The 19,168-nt window shown below is 45.6% G+C and overlaps 1 protein-coding gene across 1 annotated transcript in view; it reads right to left on the bottom strand.

The window, feature by feature from the left end:
* The window catches only part of LOC311137858 (histone deacetylase 7-like), a 72,499-nt gene that overhangs the window by 24,121 nt on the left and 29,210 nt on the right, over nucleotides 1–19,168 (bottom strand). Inside the window, exons 8-17 of the mRNA XM_084172465.1 lie at nucleotides 13,959–14,214; nucleotides 12,775–12,983; nucleotides 10,379–10,585; nucleotides 7,200–7,437; nucleotides 6,820–6,953; nucleotides 6,193–6,313; nucleotides 3,029–3,078; nucleotides 1,618–1,725; nucleotides 1,264–1,319; nucleotides 201–288 (exon numbers count right to left, since the gene is read on the bottom strand). Of these exons, the coding sequence (XP_084028591.1) occupies nucleotides 201–288; nucleotides 1,264–1,319; nucleotides 1,618–1,725; nucleotides 3,029–3,078; nucleotides 6,193–6,313; nucleotides 6,820–6,953; nucleotides 7,200–7,437; nucleotides 10,379–10,585; nucleotides 12,775–12,983; nucleotides 13,959–14,214 (1,467 nt within the window). The remainder of the gene's footprint in view (nucleotides 1–200; nucleotides 289–1,263; nucleotides 1,320–1,617; nucleotides 1,726–3,028; nucleotides 3,079–6,192; nucleotides 6,314–6,819; nucleotides 6,954–7,199; nucleotides 7,438–10,378; nucleotides 10,586–12,774; nucleotides 12,984–13,958; nucleotides 14,215–19,168) is intronic.

Below are 19,168 nucleotides of genomic sequence, written 5' to 3'. Positions count from 1 at the left end.
AAACCAGGAAGTACTTAAGTGTGCATGTGTTCCAACATGTGTGTGTCTGTCTGTGTTAACGCCCAGACTCGTGGCGGGCCCAGACTCATGTGGAAAGCAGAGTGAATGTTGACACCACGCTTATGGTCAATACGTGAATTGTGTAAGTAAGCAAGTGTTTAGCTCCCATGTGGGGACCAGTGATGGCGGTCGTCTCTCACCCAGTCCACAATGAGGATCTTGCTGATGCTGAGTTTGTGCTGGAGCTGCTTGGCTGCGATGGCCACGGAGTTGAAGAAGCAGAAACCCCTTTGGAAAGACACACGTGGGTTTATGAGGATATACTCAGGACTTAGGAGGTCATGTTCCCATAATGAGACAAAAGACACAATGTAAAGTGAAGGATTTTCAGGAGATGTCCCCACAATAATGTGTGGGCGTCTCAGAGAATATCCTCACAATACACACACTAGGTGATGTGAGGATATTAGTACCAATGAGTCAAACATGCTTTGTTTCACTGGACATGCACTCATATTTAGGCATGGTTTGGAAAGACAGTGGCAGAATGGCGAAGGGGCAATGTATGAACGATGGGAAAAAGACACGGCATGTAAACATCTGACAATCTTAGACAAAAGAAAACCATAACTGAAACAAAAGCAAAAGCAAAACACAAAGACTAAAATACTCTCTACACCTCAAAATAACTTCTCGTGACCTAAAATAACTTCTCGTGACCTCCCTCCTCATGCATTTCAGAGAATGTGCTCCTCATAAACCACTTACAGTAAGCTGACTCGTACTCAATATCCGTATGATATTGTGAGACAGAGAAGGTGTGAGAGAAAGAGTTGATGTATGAAAATGAGAAGAGGAATGTTGAAAGCGGCGGTGTCAGCAGGAGCTATAAGCTGGGAGAGTGTGAACTGTAGATCATATCTGCTGGCCAACTCCTTTCCTCCAGAAAGTCTTTATCGACACATAAATAACTAGTGACAGACACATTATCACGCGTAAACCCACTCACGCATGCAAGCACGCACACACACACACTGACGTATACAAGCACACACAGCTGAATGTGGTTAGCCTTCTAATGAATTCTATTTCAGACTGATACACACACACACACAAGCCTTGGGCAGGTAACACACATACTCCATACACACACATAACACACACTTTTGAACGGTGCTTTTGATGTATAGGGAACCCTTTGAAATGATTTTAGAGACCTCATGACTCCATGTATGTGTGTGTGTGTGTCTGTGCAGTACTTACAAGGGGGTAGAGCGGGTTGCATGGTGTCCGGGGGGCCTCACCACTGCAAAGCCATTCTGTGAGAAGGGAATAGAACCTGTAACACTTTTGCTCTCTCTGAGCACATCTTCCAATTTTATGTTTATCGGTTCAGAATACACTGAATGGTACTGATATAGAATGGCAATTTTTGTATTCCAATTTCTTGTGAAATTCATAAATTCAATAAAAACAAACAGAAGTTACATTATGCTTCAATATCCAGGTGTATTAATGTATGTTACGGTGTTGATAATTCTGACCAGTTGTGTTACGGCCCTGACAAAACTAAGTGGGGGTGTAACCGAGGTGACAATGAATGGTTGGCGGTCTCACCTTCAGCTCTCCCTGTGCCACCCTGAGTGCCAGCTCCGTCACGCTGCCTGCCGCCAAGCGAGACGCCGTCGACGTGTGCGTCGCATTCCAGATCGTATCGTTGTCCACCTGTCAATCATACAAAACCAGGAATTTACCAGGAGGCAGGATCAAAGTTAAAACCACAAGGAGAAACAAGGGCATCGTTTAGAAACAATATAAGTTGATTGGTTGAAATAGGTCTCACTTGATGTCAACTATGTGACAGCCCAATGAGGTAAAGAGGAAGTCATCCAGTGGAATTGGGAAACAGAGGTGACGGGTTGTGGTAAGGACTGGATTGTTACAGTATTGGATTACAAAGTCTCTACTGTGTTCCAACTAAATGAAGAGAAGCATAACTTATTGGGAGTCAGGGGTATGGAAGTGGCAAGGGTAACATTTACCCACACAAATCACCACAACCCTGACTTTAACCGCTGATGATGACGGTAAAGGGGGTAGTAGAGTATTCCTGTTCTCAGATTCTCTCTCTCTCTCTCCCTCCCTTTGTTATTCCATGTTTAAAAACTCCACATTTCTGGCGGTTTGGCAGAACAATGAAATCAGAGGAATTTCTTTTATCACTTTCTTCGCCATATTGTTTCAATCAGCTCGCCTCACCAGAGGAACCAAGGGCCGGAAATCCAGGCAGATCAGGCGCCTTATCAACACCATACAAACCGTCCTCTACTCTCCTCTTCACCCTCTTGCTCTCATCTTCTTCCTCCTCCACTCATCCCCTCTTCATCCTCTTCTTTAGTATCCACATTTTTTCTTCTTCATCAAGACTACACACACTCTACCTCTTTCTCTTTTCCTCTTCAACGCTCCCCTTCCCTTTCTCTCTCATCTTCGTCATCCTCCTGCACTCATCTCTTCTTCCTCCTCTTCTTCAGTGTCTGCATTTTCTCTTTCCTTATCAACACCATACTAGCCCAATTATTCCTCCTCCTCTCTTCTCCCCCTCTTCCTCCTCCATTCATCCTCTCTTCACCCTCTTCCTCCTGAATAAATTCCCCTCCACTCAACCACTCAACCACAGTTCCCCAGGCACCCCTCCAAGCAAACAATTCAGAGTCCACACTTTCTTCCTCTCTCTCTTCTTCTCATCTCTCACCTCTTCTTTGCCTTTGATATCTGATTGGCGTTTCAACCGTGTCCCCGCCAAAAACAACAGCCTCCACAATTTGTATCCCTATTAGCTTAATTGTGTAATGAGGTATAATCAAGCATGTAATGTTTGCCATTTTGTAATGTGATTAGATAAGTGGACAGATTTCACATGACTCTTTGATTGTTCGTTACAGGGTCTGTTGAGCTGTTTGCCAGTGTACTGTAAATCTGTGTGTTTGTTCATGTGTGTGTGTGTGTGTTATTCTGAGTAACTCACTCCAACTCCTCCACATGGTAGCATCACAAACATCCTTTGAGATAAGATTCCTGAAAGAGTGAGAGAAATCAAATACATTAATCTTACATTCATTCAATACTTGATGATCAATGCATACAGTGGGGAGAACAAGTGTTTGATACACTGCCGATTTTGCAGGTTTTCCTACTTACAAAGCATGTAGAGGTCTGTAATTTTTATCATAGGTACACTTCAGTGAGAGACGGAATCTAAAACAAAAATCCAGAAAATCACATTGTATGATTTTTAAGTAATTAATTTGCATTTTATTGCATGACATAAGTATTTGATCACCTTCCAACCAGTAAGAATTCCGGCTCTCACAGACCTGTTCGTTTTTCTTTAAGAAGCCCTCCTGTTCTCCACTCATTACCTGTATTAACTGCACCTGTTTGAACTCGTTACCTGTATAAAAGACACCTGTCCACACACTCAATCAAACAGACTCCAACAACTACACAATGGCCAAGACCAGAGAGCTGTGTAAGGACATCAGGGATACAATTGTAGACCTGCACAAGGCTGGGATGGGCTACAGGACAATAGGCAAGCAGCTTGGTGAGAAGGCAACAACTGTTGGCGCAATTATTAGAAAATGGAAGAAGTTCAAGATGACGGTCAATCACCCTTGGTCTGGGGCTCCATGCAAGATCTCACCTCGTGGGGCATCAATGATCATGAGGAAGGTGAGGGATCAGCCCAGAACTAAACGGCAGGACCTGGTCAATGACCTGAAGAGAGCTGGGACCACAGTCTCAAAGAAAACCATTAGTAACACACTACGCCGTCATGGATTAAAATCCTGCAGCGCACGCAAGGTCCCCCTGCTCAAGCCAGCGCATATCCAGGCCCGTCTGAAGTTTGCCAATGACCATCTGGATGATCCAGAGGAGGAATGGGAGAAGGTCATGTGGTCTGATGAGACAAAAATAGAGCTTTTTGGTCTAAACTCCACTCGCCGTGTTTGGAGGAAGAAGAAGGATGAGTACAACCCCAAGAACACCATCCCAACCGTGAAGCATGGAGGTGGAAACATCATTCTTTGGGGATGCTTTTCTGCAAAGGGGACAGGACGACTGCACCGTATTGAGGGGAGGATGGATGGGGCCATGTATCGTGAGATCTTGGCCAACAACCTCCTTCCCTCAGTAAGAGCATTGAAGACGGGTCGTGGCTGGGTCTTCCAGCATGACAACGACCCGAAACACACAGCCAGGGCAACTAAGGAGTGGCTCCATAAGAAGCATCTCAAGGTCCTGGAGTGGCCTAGCCAGTCTCCAGACCTGAACCCAATAGAAAATCTTTGGAGGGAGCTGAAAGTCCGTATTGCCCAGCGACAGCCCCGAAACCTGAAGGATCTGGAGAAGGTCTGTATGGAGGAGTGGGCCAAAATCCCTGCTGCAGTGTGCGCAAACCTGGTCAAGACCTACAGGAAACGTATGATGTCTGTAATTGCAAACAAAGGTTTCTGTACCAAATATTAAGTTCTGCTTTTCTGATGTATCAAATACTTATGTCATGCAATAAAATGCAAATTAATTACTTAAAAATCATACAATGTGATTTTCTGAATTTTTGATTTAGATTCCGTCTCTCACAGTTGATGTGTACCTATGATAACAATTACAGACCTCTACATGCTTTGTAAGTAGGAAAACCTGCAAAATCGGCAGTGTATCAAATACTTGTTCTCCCCACTGTATGTGTATAGTTCCATGTGTGTGATTATGAGTGTGTAAAAATACTGATGTGTGCCTATTACCCACACTACCGTTCAAAAGTTTGGGGTCACTTAGAAATGTCCTTGTTTTCGAAAGAAAAGCAATTTTTTTGTCCATTAAAATAACATCAAATTGATCAGAAATACAGTGTAGACATTGTTAATGTTGTAAATGGCTATTGGAGCTGGAAACGGCTGATTTGTTATGGAATATCTACATAGGCGTACAGAGGCCCATTATCAGCAAACATCAGTCCTGTGTTCCAATGGCACGTTGTGTTTGCTAATCCAAGTTTATCATTTCAAAAGGCTAATTGATCATTAGAAAACCCTTTTGCAATTATGGTAGCACAGCTGAAAACTGTTGTGCTGATTAAAGAAGCAATAAAACTGGCCTTCTTGAGACTAGTTGAGTATCTGGAGCATCAGCAATTGTGGGTTCGATTAAAGGCTCAAAATGGCCAGAAGCAAAGAACTTTCTTCTGAAACTCGTCAGTCTATTCTTGTTCTGAGAAATGAAGGCTATTCCATGCGAGAAATTGCCAAGAAACTGTAGATCTCGTACAACGCTGTGTACTACTCCCTTTACAGAACAGCGCAAACTGGCTCTAACCAGAATAGAAAGAGGAGTGGGAGGCCCAGGTGCACAACTGAGCAAGAGGACAAATACAATAGTGTCTAGTTTGAGAAACAGGCACCTCACAGGCACCTCACTCCTCAACTGGCAGCTTCATTAAATAGTATCCGCAAAACACCAGTCTCAACGTCAACATTGAAGAGGCGACTCCGGGATGCTGACCTTCTAGGCAGAGTTGCAAAGAAAAAGCCATATCTCAGACTGCCCATCTTTAATATTTACTTTTTATTGGCCAGTCTGAAATATGGCTTTTTCTTTGCAAATGGGTTTTATAATGATCAATTAGCCTTTTAAAATAATAAACTTGGATTAGCAAACACAACGTGCCATTGGAACACAGGACTGATGTTTGCTGATAATGGGCCTCTGTACGCCTATGTAGATATTCCATAAAAAATCAGCCGTTTCCAGCTACAATAGCCATTTACAACATTAACAATGTCCACACTGTATTTCTGATCAATTTGATGTTATTTTAAATGGACAAAAAAATTGCTTCTTTCGAAAACAAGGACATTTCTAAGTGACCCCCAAACTTTTGAACAGTAGTGTAATGTGAGTGTTTGACAATGAGGTGTGTCAGAGGGGTGTGTGTGTGTGTGAAGATGAGCGTGCATGTTTATGTGTGGCTGTATGTGAGAGAGAGAGAGAGAGAGAGAGAGAGAGAGAGAGAGAGAGAGAGAGAGAGAGAGAGAGAGAGAGAGAGAGAGAGAGAGAGAGAGAGAGAGAGAGAGAGAGAGAGAGAGAGAGAGAGAGAGAGAGAGAGAGACTGAGTGTGTGTCGCACCAGTCAGCTTGCGGTTGTCCAGTTTGAGGCGGTTGAGAGGGTTGGTGCCGTACAGCAGGACATGTTTCTCAGAGTGGACAGACTGAAGCTCCTCCAGAGTGGCCTTTCTGCTCCGGATACACTGGAGGAGCACACACACACACACACACACCATGCCATTTAGAGTTAACACACGCACACACACGAGACACAGGCACATACACACACTAGTCCACATGCATGCACTCATGAATGCACTCACGAATGCACACACGCACCCATTAACACACAAACACAAATTACAGCATAAGTACACAAACAGGCCTCCCTTGGAAAAGAGGTATTCTGACCTCAATGGACTGTTTAAAGAAACAAACAACACACAAAGTTTGATCTTGGAACCCTGGGCCAGGGCAAAGGGGGGTGCAGTGCTGGGGTGTAACCCTAGGTGGCAGCAGTGTTCATAACAGCAGTTTCAACCAACATATTTAGTTCTGTGGTGTTGTGTAGAACGGGAAAGGGGGATACCTAGTCAGTTGTACAACTGAATGCATTCAACTGAAATGTGTCTTCCGCATTTAACCCCTCTGAATCTAGAATATTGTAGTGTAGTATGTGCTGCTGTGTAGTACTTTATATTGTACCTACCTCACACTGGTTCCTGAGGCCCCTCTCCTGAAGTCTGGACCAGATGCTTTGGATTCTTCCAGCATGCTCGGGGTGTCGGCTATTGTCGCCACAGGTGCATTGGTGCTTCAGCATCTGAGAGTCATACACCAGACCTACACACACACACACACACCGACACACACCGTAGTTTAGAGACCATACAAAATAGATAGAAAGCCAGAAAGCCAGACACACATACAGTAGACGGGACCACAGAGATCCTAATAAATTAAGTGCTAATATGTAATTCTACGGATGGAACATACAGCACCTTCTGAATATATAGTATGTTGTACATGAGATACAACAAGATACAACAAGCACCGTGTACAGTACAGCATTTCCCAAATGTCTCTCACCAGTGGTGAAGCGTAGCTTGGCGGTGGTCTCCAGACCAGGGCTGGCCAGAGACAGTGGGGTGTCCGTGGGCTGTGGAGGAGGGGGGAGAGAGGTGGAGGCGGGGGAGGACTGGGCGCGACCGAGGGGGCGGTGGGCAGGGCCCAGAACCACGGGCACACCCAGGGGGTCCAGGTGGGTCGCTTGTCTGCACCTGTCAGTCAGGACCTGGAGGTGCCTGGGCTGCTCCCAACGAAAAGACTTGAGGGGGGGGAGGTGGAGGAGTAGATAAAACGATAGAAAGGGAGGGAGAGTGGAGGGAAAAAAAGTAAAACAACCATTTTTTTTAAAGGCAAAATGTTTGTTTACTTGTTTTCCAGATCGTTATTAGCAGTTACTTTAGAAACGACATAAAACAGCCCAACTACAGCACCTTGTAAAAGCCACGACTAAGGGATGACTAACAGAGTGAGCCGTAATACCATGGCACCCTCTATTGGAGAGCCAGAAAGGTGGTCTGAACTGAAGAGACAATTCAAATCAAATTATATTGGTCACATACACATATTTAGCCTTTGTTATTGCGGGTGTAGCGAAAGGCTTGTGTTCCTAGCTCCTAAAGTGCAGTAGTATCTAACAATTCACAACAATACACACAAATCTAAAAGTAAAAGAATGGAATTAAGAAATATATAAATATTAGGATGAGCAATGGAGTGGCATTGACTAAAATACAGTAGAATAGAATACAGTATATACATATGAAATGAGTAAAGCAGTATGTAAACATTATTAAAGTGTCTAGTGTTCCATTATTAAAGTGATGAGTTATTCCATGCCTTTGTATATAGGGCAGCAGCCTCTAAGGTGCATGGTTGAGTAACTGAGTGGTAGCCGGCTAGTGATGGCTATTTAACAGTCTGACGGCCTTGAGATATAAGCTGTTTTTCAGTCTCTCGGTCCCAGCTTTGATGCACTTGTACTGATCTCGCCTTCTGGATGGTAGCAGGGTGAACAGGACGTGGCTCAGGTGGTTGATGTCCTTGATTATCTTTTTGGCCTTCCTGTGACATCGGGTGCTGTAGGTGTTCTGGAGGGCAGGCAGTGTGCCCCCTGGTGATGCGTTGGGCAGACCGCACCACCCTCTGGAGAGCCCTGCGGTTGCGGGCGGTGAAGTTGCCGTATCAGACGGTGATCCAGCCCGACAGGATGCTCTCAATTGTGCATCTGTAAAAGTTTGTCAGGGCCTTAGGGGCCAAGACCAATTTCGTCAGCCTCCTGAGGTTGAAGAGGCACTGTTGCCTTCTTCACCACACTGTCTGTGTGGGTGGACCATTTCAGATTGTCAGTGATGTTTACGCCGAGGAACTTGAGGCTTTTCACCTTCTCCACTGTGGTCCTGTCGATGTGGATAGGTGCGTGCTCCCTCTGCTGTTTCCTGAAGTCCACGATCAGCTCCTTTTTTTGTTGACATTGAGGGAGAGGTTATTTTCCTGGCACCACTCTGCCAGGGCCCTCACCACCTCCCTGTAGGTGGTCTCGTCATTGTTGGTAATTAGGCCTACTACTGTTGTGTCGTCTGCAAACTTGATGATTGAGTTGGAGGCGTGCGTGGCCACGCAGCCATGGGTGAACAGGGAGTACAGGAGGATCAGCGAAGTGGAGGTGTTGTTTCCTACATTCACCACCTGGGGGCGGCCCGTCAGGAAGTCCAGGACCCAGTTAGACAGGGTGGGGTTCAGAACCCCGAGCTTAATGATGAGATTGGAGGGTACTATGGTGTTGAAGGCTGAGCTATAGTCAATGAACAGCATTCTTACATAGGTATTCCTCTTGTCCAGATGGGATAGGGCAGTGTGCAGTGCAATGGCGATTGCATCGTCTGTGGATCTATTGGGGTGGTATGCAAATTGAAGTGGGTCTAGGGTGTCAGGTAAGGTAGAGGTGATATGATCCTTGACTAGTCTCTCAAAGCACTTCATGAGGACAGAAGTGAGTGCTACGGGGTGATAGTAATTTAGTTCAGTTACCTTTGCTTTCTTGGGTACAGTAACAATGGTGGCACTCTTGAAGCAAGTGGGGACAGCAGACTGGGATAGGGAGATATTGAATATGTCCGTAAACACTCCAGCCAGCTGGTCTGCACATTCTCTGAGGACGCTACATGACCAAAGGTATGTGGACACCTGCTTGTCGAACATCTCATTCCAAAATCATTGGCATTAATATGGAGTTGGTCCCCCCCTTTGCTGCTATAACAGCCTCCCCTGTTCTGGGAAGGCTTTCCACTACAGTAGATATTGGAACAACTTTACAGTTGGCAGTATGCATTGGGGCAGTTAGCGTTTTCCTGGCATCCGCCAAACCCAGATTTGTCCTTCGGACTGCCAGATGTTAAAGCGTGATTCATCACTCCAGAGAACGCATTTCCACTGCTCCATAGTCCAATGGCGGCAAGCTTTACACCACTCCAGCCGACGCTTGGCATTACGCATGGTGATCTTAGGCTTGTGTGTGGCTGCTCGGCCAAGGAAACCCATTTCATGAAGCTCCCGACGAACAGTTCTTGTGCTGACGTTGCTTCCAGAGGCAGTTTGGAACTCGGTAGTGAGTGTTGCAACCCCATTAATAATGTCATAGTAATACGTGTACACACTCCCTTACATAAATAAACCCACCGAGGTCAAAACAAGTTGGCTGGTATTGCAACCGAGGACAGACCATTTTTACGCAATACGCGCTTCAACACTCGGTGGTCCCGTCATGTGAGCTTGTGTGGCCTACCACTTCGCGGCTGAGCCATTGTTTCTCCTAGACGTTTCCACTTCACAATAACAGCACTTACAGTTGACCGGGGCAGCTCTAGCAGAAATCTGACGAACTGACTTGTTGGAAACGTGGCATCCTATGACGGTGCCACGTTGAAAGTCACTTAGCTCTTCAGTAAGGCCATTCTACTGCCAATGTTTGTCTATGGAGATTGCATGTCTGTGTGCTCAATTTTATACACCTGTTAGTAACGGGTGTGGCTGAAATAGCCAAATCCACTTTTGTATATATAGTGTATATTTGAGAGTGGGACTAATATAATACATTTGTGTATGTATGACCTAGGTAGCTCTCTGTGTGTGTGTGTGTGTGTATCTGTGTGTGTGTGTGTGTGTGTGCGCGCGCCTGCGTGCATATGTTCGTGTCTGTGTACCTGATTCATCAGAGGTGTGTGTTCCATGGTGTGTTCTCCATGGCAGTCGCGTGAGGAGGTGGACTCTGTGTCCCACATTGACTCAGTGTTGCTGGTCCCACTCTGTCTCCTCCTCTGGTAGCCGTCCCCAGGGCCGGTCTCCGCTGGGTCTATGTCCTTCGAGGGGATCTGTGTGAGACGAGGCTTCTCACTGGACTTGGTCATGAGCTGATGAGGGAGGGACACAGACACACTCTTAAGGTCAAAGGACATGCATCAGTCTTCACTCTTCTTCTTGTGTTGTTGAGCACTTATTATGCAGTATCTATATGTAATATACAGTTGAAGTCGGAAGTAGTAATGACTTAGGTTGGAGTCATTAAAACTTGCTTGTCAACCTCTCCACAAATTTCTTGTTAACAAACTATCGTTTTGGCAAGTCGGTTAGGACAATTTACAATCTGTAGAAACAATGAGAATAGAAAGGTTCAGAACTTTTGTAAAACATCACAGTACAGTTGAAAAATATATGGCAAATAGAAATCCTATATGGATGGTGTTAAGAGATAGATGGATGGTGATGAATGGAGTTGAAGGATGGGACTAATAACAACTAACAACAACTAATAACAAGATAACTAATAATGTAAGCATACTGTGTCCATAATAAGTATATAGGTTGTAGGTTGGGAGCTTTTGTGAAAGAGCACAGTTAGAAAGATATGGCATATAGAAGCAAACCGGATGAACATCATGAAAATGATCAGAGAGGTTGAGAGTAGAAGAAGTTCAGGAGAAAAAATAAACAAAATATAATTATTGTAAAATTGACTGTGTCCATAAAATGTATATAGTAAGTATAAGCTGGAAGTAGAGGCCTAAGCATTGTTGTTCACTATTTTACACCAATTAGGGAAAGGGTGGTGGGGTTGGAAAGTAATAAAGGGGACTACATTTTAAAAAATTTTTAGAAATTAAATAAGGTGATGAGGTGGCGGATGGTCTCCTGAGGGATCTCCTCCCAGACCTGGACTAAAGCATCCGCCAACTCCTGGACAGTCTGTGGTGCAACGTGGCGTTGGTGGATGGAGCGAGACATGATGTCCCAGATGTGCTCAATTAGATTCAGGTCTGGGGAACGGGCGGGCCAGTCCATAGCATCAATGCCTTCCTCTTGCAGGAACTGCTGACACACTCCAGCCACATGAGGTCTAGCATTGTCTTGCATTAGGAGGAACCCAGGGCCAACCGCACCAGCATATGGTCTCACAAGGGGTGTTAGGATCTCATCTCGGTACCTAATGGCAGTCAGGCTACCTCTGGCAAGCACATGGAGGGCTGTGCGGCCCCCCAAAGAAATGCCACCCCACACCATGACTGACCCACCGCCAAACCGGTCATGCTGGAGGATGTTGCAGGCAGCAGAACGTTCTCCACGGCGTCTCCAGACTCTGTCACATCTGTCACATGTGCTCAGTGTGAACCTGCTTACATCTGTGAAGAGCACAGGGCGCCAGTGGCGAATTTCCCAATCTTGGTGTTCTCTGGCAAATGCCAAACGTCCTGCACGGTGTTGGGCTGTAAGCACAACCCCCACCTGTGGACGTCGGGCCCTCATACCACCCTCATGGAGTCTGTTTCTGACCGTTTGAGCAGACACATGCACATTTGTGGTCTGCTGGAGGTCATTTTGCAGGGCTCTGGCAGTGCTCCTCCTGCTCCTCCTTGCACAAAGGCGGAGGTAGCGGTCCTGCTGCTGGGTTGTTGCCCTCCTACGGCCTCCTCCACGTCTCCTGATGTACTTGGCTGTCTCCTGGTAGCGCCTCCATGCTCTGGACACTACGCTGACAGACACAGCAAACCTTCTTGCCACAGCTCGCATTGATGTGCCATCCTGGATGAGCTGCACTACCTGAGCCACTTGTGTGGGTTGTAGACTCCATCTCATGCTACCACTAGAGTGAAAGCACCGCCAGCATTCAAAAGTGACCAAAACATCAGCCAGGAAGCATAGGAACTGAGAAGTGGTCTGTGGTCACCACCTGCAGAACCACTCCTTTATTGGGGGTGTCTTGCTAATTGCCTATAATTTCCACCTGTTGTCTATTCCATTTGCACAACAGCATGTGACATTTATTGTCAATCAGTGTTGCTTCCTAAGTGGACAGTTTGATTTCACAGAAGTGTGATTGACTTGGAGTTACATTGTGTTGTTTAAGTGTTCCCTTTATTTTTTTGAGCAGTGTATTTGGCTAAGGTGTATGTAAACTTCCGACTTCAACTGTATATTGTGCTGTGTGTGTGTAAGTGTCTTTGTCTATGTCCCTCTTTAAGATCACCTTGGTGTGTGTGTGCATGTATGTGTGTGTTGCTCAACAATCCCTAAAATGTGTGTCAAAAAATGTGTGTTCTCTCACCTTGCCCAGGTGTGTGTTCTGTTTGAGTCTCTCCAGCAGCAGTGCGTTGTGGTACTGCTGCATTAGCTGGTGCTGGTGGTACTGGTGGTGGTGAGAGTGCAGGGGGGGCTCAGAGCGGGTCCGACCCAGGGGTCTGTGGGGGCCCAGGGGAGCCAGGCCTTCCAGTCTGGAGGAGGGGTACTGGAGAGGGCCTGGGCTCAGGCCTCGCACTTAAGGGGAGAGAGGTGGGGAGAAGGGGAGAGAGAAAGAGGAGAGGGGGAGGGAGAGGAATTAAGGAGGGAGAACATAAAGAGGGATAGGGAGGGAGGAGAAAGAGAGAGAGTGGGAGGAAGGAGGGAGAACGTGGAAAGGGAGAGGGAGGGCGAAACAGTGACTAAAACGTTCTAAAAACGACCAGAGGGGAAGCAGACAGTGTTGTGGGGTAAAGTTTCGATTAGCTAGGTCTGTCTAGTCACTCCCAGATCAACCAGATCCATTATAGATAGGGCATTAGTGAACGCTCCACATGCCTAGATCAGTAGGATAAGTAAGTGGCATTCAGTCAAACGATCGATAGAGGGCAGTGTCGCTCTGACTGTGTTTTTCTTCTTGTGCAGCTGTGCTGAGGGCTCCAGGATGACTGCAGGTGTGGTGTGTGTGTTTGTGTGAGTTTGCATACATATCTACACTGAGTGTACAAAACATTAAGAACTACTAATATTGAGTTGCACCCCCTTTTGCCCTCATGGACTCTACAAGGTGTCGAAAGCGTTCCAAAGGGATGCTGGCCCATGTTGACTCCAATGCTTCACACAGTTGTGTCAAGTTAACTGGGTGTCCTTTGGGTGGTGGACCTTTCTTGATACACAAACGGGAAACTGTTGAGCATGAAAAACCCAACAGCATTGCAGTTCTTGACACACAAACAGGTGCACCTTGCACCTACTACCATACCCCGTTCAAAGGCACTTAAATATTTTGTCCTTTCCCATTCACCCTCTGAATGGCACACATACACAATCCATGTCTCAATTGTCTGAAGGGTTAAAAATCATTCTTTAACCTGTCTCCTCCCCTTCATCTACACGGAATGAAGTGGATTTAAGTGACATAGCTTTCACCTGGATTCACCTGGTCAGTCTATGTTATGGAAAGAGAACCTAATGTTTTGTATTGTATATGTCCTGTATGAGTGGGTGTCTCACCAGTGACTAGCTGTGAGTGCAGCAGCACTGACGGCTCCAGGATGAGCAGGGGCTGGAGGCATTGGTGGGCCAGGTGGGCAGCACTGAGGCCCTCCGTGGGCAGGTAGACCTGGGGCAGTACCCTGGCCACCCTCTGATGGCTACCCGACTCCCTGTCACCCTGGGCGGGCAGCCCGGCGCTGATGGTGGGCAGGGCGGTGGAGCAGGGCAAGGTGAAGTGGGACAGTGTGCCATCCTGGAGCAGTAACCTCTGAGCCTGAGGGAGGGAGGGAAGGGACACAGTAGGTCACGCACACTGTAAAACATAACTGCCAAACTCGCCTGCCTTCATGTACATATCTATAATAGCTTGTACCCCTGCACATTGATCTGGTACTCCCTGAATATAGCGCCATTCTTGTGTATTTTATTCCTCTTGTGTTACTATATTTATTTTTATTATCATGTTTTAGCTCTGCATCATTGGGAAGCGCTCGTGAGCAAGCATTTCACTGTAAAGTCTACACCCGTTGCATTTGGCACATGTGACAAATACAATTTGATTTGATTTGATTTAAATAAATTGGTGTTAACTCAAACAACTATAGTAATTTGAACTTGATTCAGTTAAGTAGTATATACTCAATTACTAACTGCTGGGGTATCAAACTTCAGTCCTCCGGGATTCAATGTCTGTTAGAATAGTTTGAAACTTTCATTACTGCACAGCAAATTGGCCGGTGTTAACTAATGTTGATTTTTCAGTGTAACATAACAATTAACACTGTAAGTGTTAAATTAACACTCATTGGTGTAAAATAACCCTAATGTTGGTGTTAATACTAGAGTTGAAACAAAACCACGCCCATCATTATCATATATCCCAGCATGCTCTATTGCAGGTTGATTTTTAGAATTGTTTGTTTCAATATCTATGTTTTTGCATGTACATTGATAAATTAATCTTATGCTACTCAATTATAAATGACATACATTTTCTAAACTTATCCAATATGTTGCTTTGACTTATTGCATCTGTTACTGAAATGGTTGTTCCAGTTTAGTTGCTTTAGGTAGTTTCATATCATAGTTTTCCCAACCCTTGTAGTCATTCTGAATGTAGGTTGCGGTTAGAGCTGGCACAATTACCGTATAACTGTGTAACCGATGGTTATGGATGAAAATGGTCATGAAACTTAATTAACTGTCATAACCAGATGTTTTATTTTAGGAATAAGAATACATATACAGTGGGGAGAACAAGTATTTGATACACTGCCGATTTTGCAGGTTTTCCTACTTACAAAGCATGTAGAGGTCTGTAATTCTTATCATAGGTATACTTAAACTATGTGAGACGGAATCTCACATTGTATGATTTTTAAGTAAGTAATTTGCATTTTATTGCATGACATAAGTATTTGATACATCAGAAAAGCAGAACTTAATATTTGGTACAGAAACCTTTGTTTGCAATTATAGAGATCATACGTTTCCTGTAGGTCTTGACCAGATTTGCACACACTGCAGCAGGGATTTTGGCCCACTCCTCCATACAGACCTTCTCCAGATCCTTCAGGTTTCGGGGCTGTCGCTGTGCAATACGGACTTTCAGCTCCCTCCAAATATTTTCTATTGGGTTCAGGTCTGGAGACTGGCTAGGCCACTCCAGGACCTTGAGATGCTTCTTATGGAGCCACTCCTTAGTTGCCCTGGCTGTGTGTTTCGGGTCGTTGTCATGCTGGAAGACCCAGCCACGACCCATCTTCAATGCTCTTACTGAGGGAAGGAGGCTGTTGGCCAAGATCTCGCGATACATGGCCCCATCCATCCTCCCCTCAATACGGTGCAGTCGTCCTGTCCCCTTTGCAGAAAAGCATCCCCAAAGAATGATGTTTCCACCTCCATGCTTCACGGTTGGGATGGTGTTCTTGGGGTTGTACTCATCCTTCTTCTTCCTCCAAACACGGCGAGTGGAGTTTAGACCAAAAAGCTCTATTTTTGTCTCATCAGACCACATGACCTTCTCCCATTCCTCCTCTGGATCATCCAGATGGTCATTGGCAAACTTCAGACGGGCCTGGACATGCGCTGGCTTGAGCAGGGGGACCTTGCGTGCGCTGCAGGATTTTAATCCATGACGGCGTAGTGTGTTACTAATGGTTTTCTTTGAGACTGTGGTCCCAGCTCTCTTCAGGTCATTGACCAGGTCCTGCCGTGTAGTTCTGGGCTGAACCCTCACCTTCCTCATGATCATTGATGCCCCACGAGGTGAGATCTTTCATGGAGCCCCAGACCGAGGGTGATTGACCGTCATCTTGAACTTCTTCCATTTTCTAATAATTGCGTCAACAATTGTTGCCTTCTCACCAAGCTGCTTGCCTATTGTCCTGTAGCCCATCCCAGCCTTGTGCAGGTCTACAATTTTATCCCTGATGTCCTTACACAGCTCTCTGGTCTTGGCCATTGTGGAGAGGTTGGAGTCTGTTTGATTGAGTGTGTGGACAGGTGTCTTTTATACAGATAACGAGTTCAAACAGGTGCAGTTAATACAGGTAATGAGTGGAGAACAGGAGGGCTTCTTAAAGAAAAACTAACAGGTCTGTGAGAGCCGGAATTCTTACTGGTTGGTAGGTGATCAAATACTTATGTCATGCAATAAAATGCAAATTCATTACTTAAAAATCATACAATGTGATTTTCTGGATTTTTGTTTGAGATTCCGTCTCTCACAGTTGAAGTGTACCTATGATAAAAATGTCAGACCTCTACATGCTTTGTAAGTAGGAAAACCTGCAAAATCAGCAGTGTATCAAATACTTGTTCTCCCCACTGTATACACTGAACAAAAATATATACGCAACAAGCAACAATTACAACGATTTTACATAGTTACAGTTCATATAAGGAAATCAGTCAATTGAAAGAAATTCATTAGGCCCTTATCTATGGATTTCACATGACTGAGAATACAGATATGCATCTGTTGGTCACAGATACCTTTAAAAAAAATGGGCCTCACAATGGGCCTCAGGATCTCATCACGGTATTTCTGTGCATTCAAATTGCCATCGATAAAATGCAATTGTGTTTGTTGTCCGTGGTTTATGCCTGCACATACCATAATCCCACCGCCACCAAGGGGCACTTTGTTCACAACGTTAACATTAGCAAACCGCTCGCCCACACGACGTCATACACGTGGTCTGCGGTTGTGAAGCCGGTTGGACGTACTGCCAAATTCTCTAAAACAACGTTGGAGGCAGCTTATGGTAGAGAAAATAACATTCAATTCTCTGGCAACAGCTCTGGTGGACATTCCTGCAGTCAGCATGCCAATTGCACGCTCCCTCAAAACACCTGTGGCATTGTGTTGTGTGACAACACTGCACATTTTAGAGTGGCCTTTTATTGTCCCCAGCACAAGGTGCACCTGTGTAATGATCATGCTATTTAATTGGCAAAAGAGAAATGCTCACGAAAGATGTGACCAACACTTTACATGTTGCATTTATATACAGTACCAGACAAAAGTTTGGACACACCTAATCATTCAAGGGTTTTTGGGCTTGCTCCTACCTATCTTTCCGAGTTGGTCCTGCCGTACATACCAATACGTACGCTACGGTCACAAGACGCAGGCCTCCTAATTGTCCCTAGAATTTCTAAGCAAACAGCGGGAGGCAGGGCTTTCTCCTATAGATCTCCATTTTTATGGAACAGTCTGCCTACCCATGTGAGAGACGCAGACTCGGTCTCAACCTTTAAGTCTTTACTGAAGACTTATCTCTTCAGTAGGTCATATGATTGAGTGTAGTCTGGCCCAGGAGTGTGAAGGTGAACGGAAAGGCTGGAGCAACGAACAGCCCTTGCTGTCTCTGCCAGGCCGGTTCCCCTCTCCACTGGGGTTCTCTGCCTCTAACCCTGTTGCAGGGGCTGAGTCACTGGCTTGCTGGTGCTCTTTCATGCCGTCCCTGGGAGGGGTGCGTCACTTGAGTGGGTTGAGTTACTGACGTGATCTTCCTGTCTGGGTTGGCGCCCCCCCCTTGGTTTGTGCTGTGGTGGAGACCTCTGTGGGCTATACTCGGCCTTGTCTCAGGATTGTAAGTTGGTGGTTGGGGATATCCCTCTAGTGGTGCGGGGGCTGTGCTTTGGCGGAGTGGGTGGGGTTATATCCTTCCTGTTTGGCCCTGTCCGGGGGTTTCTTCGGATGGGGCCACAGTGTCTCCGGACCGCTCCTGTCTCAGCCTCCAGTATTTATGCTGCAGTAGTTTATGTGTCGGGGGGCTGGGGTTAGTTGGTTATACCTGGAGTACTTCTCCTGTCTTATCCAGTGTCCTGTGTGAATTTAAGTATGCTCTCTCTAATTCTCTCGTTCTCTCTTTCTCTCTGAGAACCTGAGCCCTAGGACCATACGTCAGGACTACCGGGCATGATGACACCTTGCTGTCCCCAGTCCGCCTGGCCTTGCTGCTATTCCAGTTTCAACTGTTCTGCCTGCGGCTACGAAACCCCTACCTGTCCCAGACCTGCTGTTTTCAACTCTTAATGATCGGCTATGAAAAGCCAACTGAGAGACCTGAGCCCTAGGACCATACGTCGGGACTACCGGCCGTGGTGACTCCTTGCTGTCCCCAGTCCGCCTGGCCTTGCTGCTATTCCAGTTTCAACTGTTCTGCCTGCGGTTATGGAACCCCTACCTGTCCCAGACCTGCTGTTTTAAACTCTTAATGATCGGCTATGAAAAGCCAACTGAGATTTATTCCTGATTATTATTTGACCATGCTTGTCACTTATGAACATTTTTGAACATCTTGGCATGGTTCTGTTATAATCTCCACCCGGCACAGCCAGAAGAGGACTGGCCACCCCTCATAGCCTGGTTCCTCTCTAGGTTTCTTCCTAGGTTTTCGCCTTTCTAGGGAGTTTTTCCTAGCCACCGTGCTTCTACACCTGCATTACTAGCTGTTTGGGGTTTTAGGCTGGGTTTCTGTACAGCACTTCGAGATATTAGCTGATGTAAGAAGGGCTATATAAAATAAAATTGATTGATTGATTTTTCTTTATTTTTGCAATTTTTTACATTGTAGAATAATATTAAAGATATCAAAACTATGAAGTAACACATATGGAATCATGTAGTAACCAAAGCTGTCATCAAGGCAAAGGGTGGCTATTTGAAGAATCTCAAATATAAAATATATTTTGATTTGTTTAACACTTTTTCAGTT

This window comes from Coregonus lavaretus (genome assembly GCF_964263955.1).
Source record: "Coregonus lavaretus genome assembly, chromosome: 12".
NCBI classification, from domain to species: domain Eukaryota; kingdom Metazoa; phylum Chordata; class Actinopteri; order Salmoniformes; family Salmonidae; genus Coregonus; species Coregonus lavaretus.
This window is presented reverse-complemented; position numbering and strand designations above follow the sequence as displayed.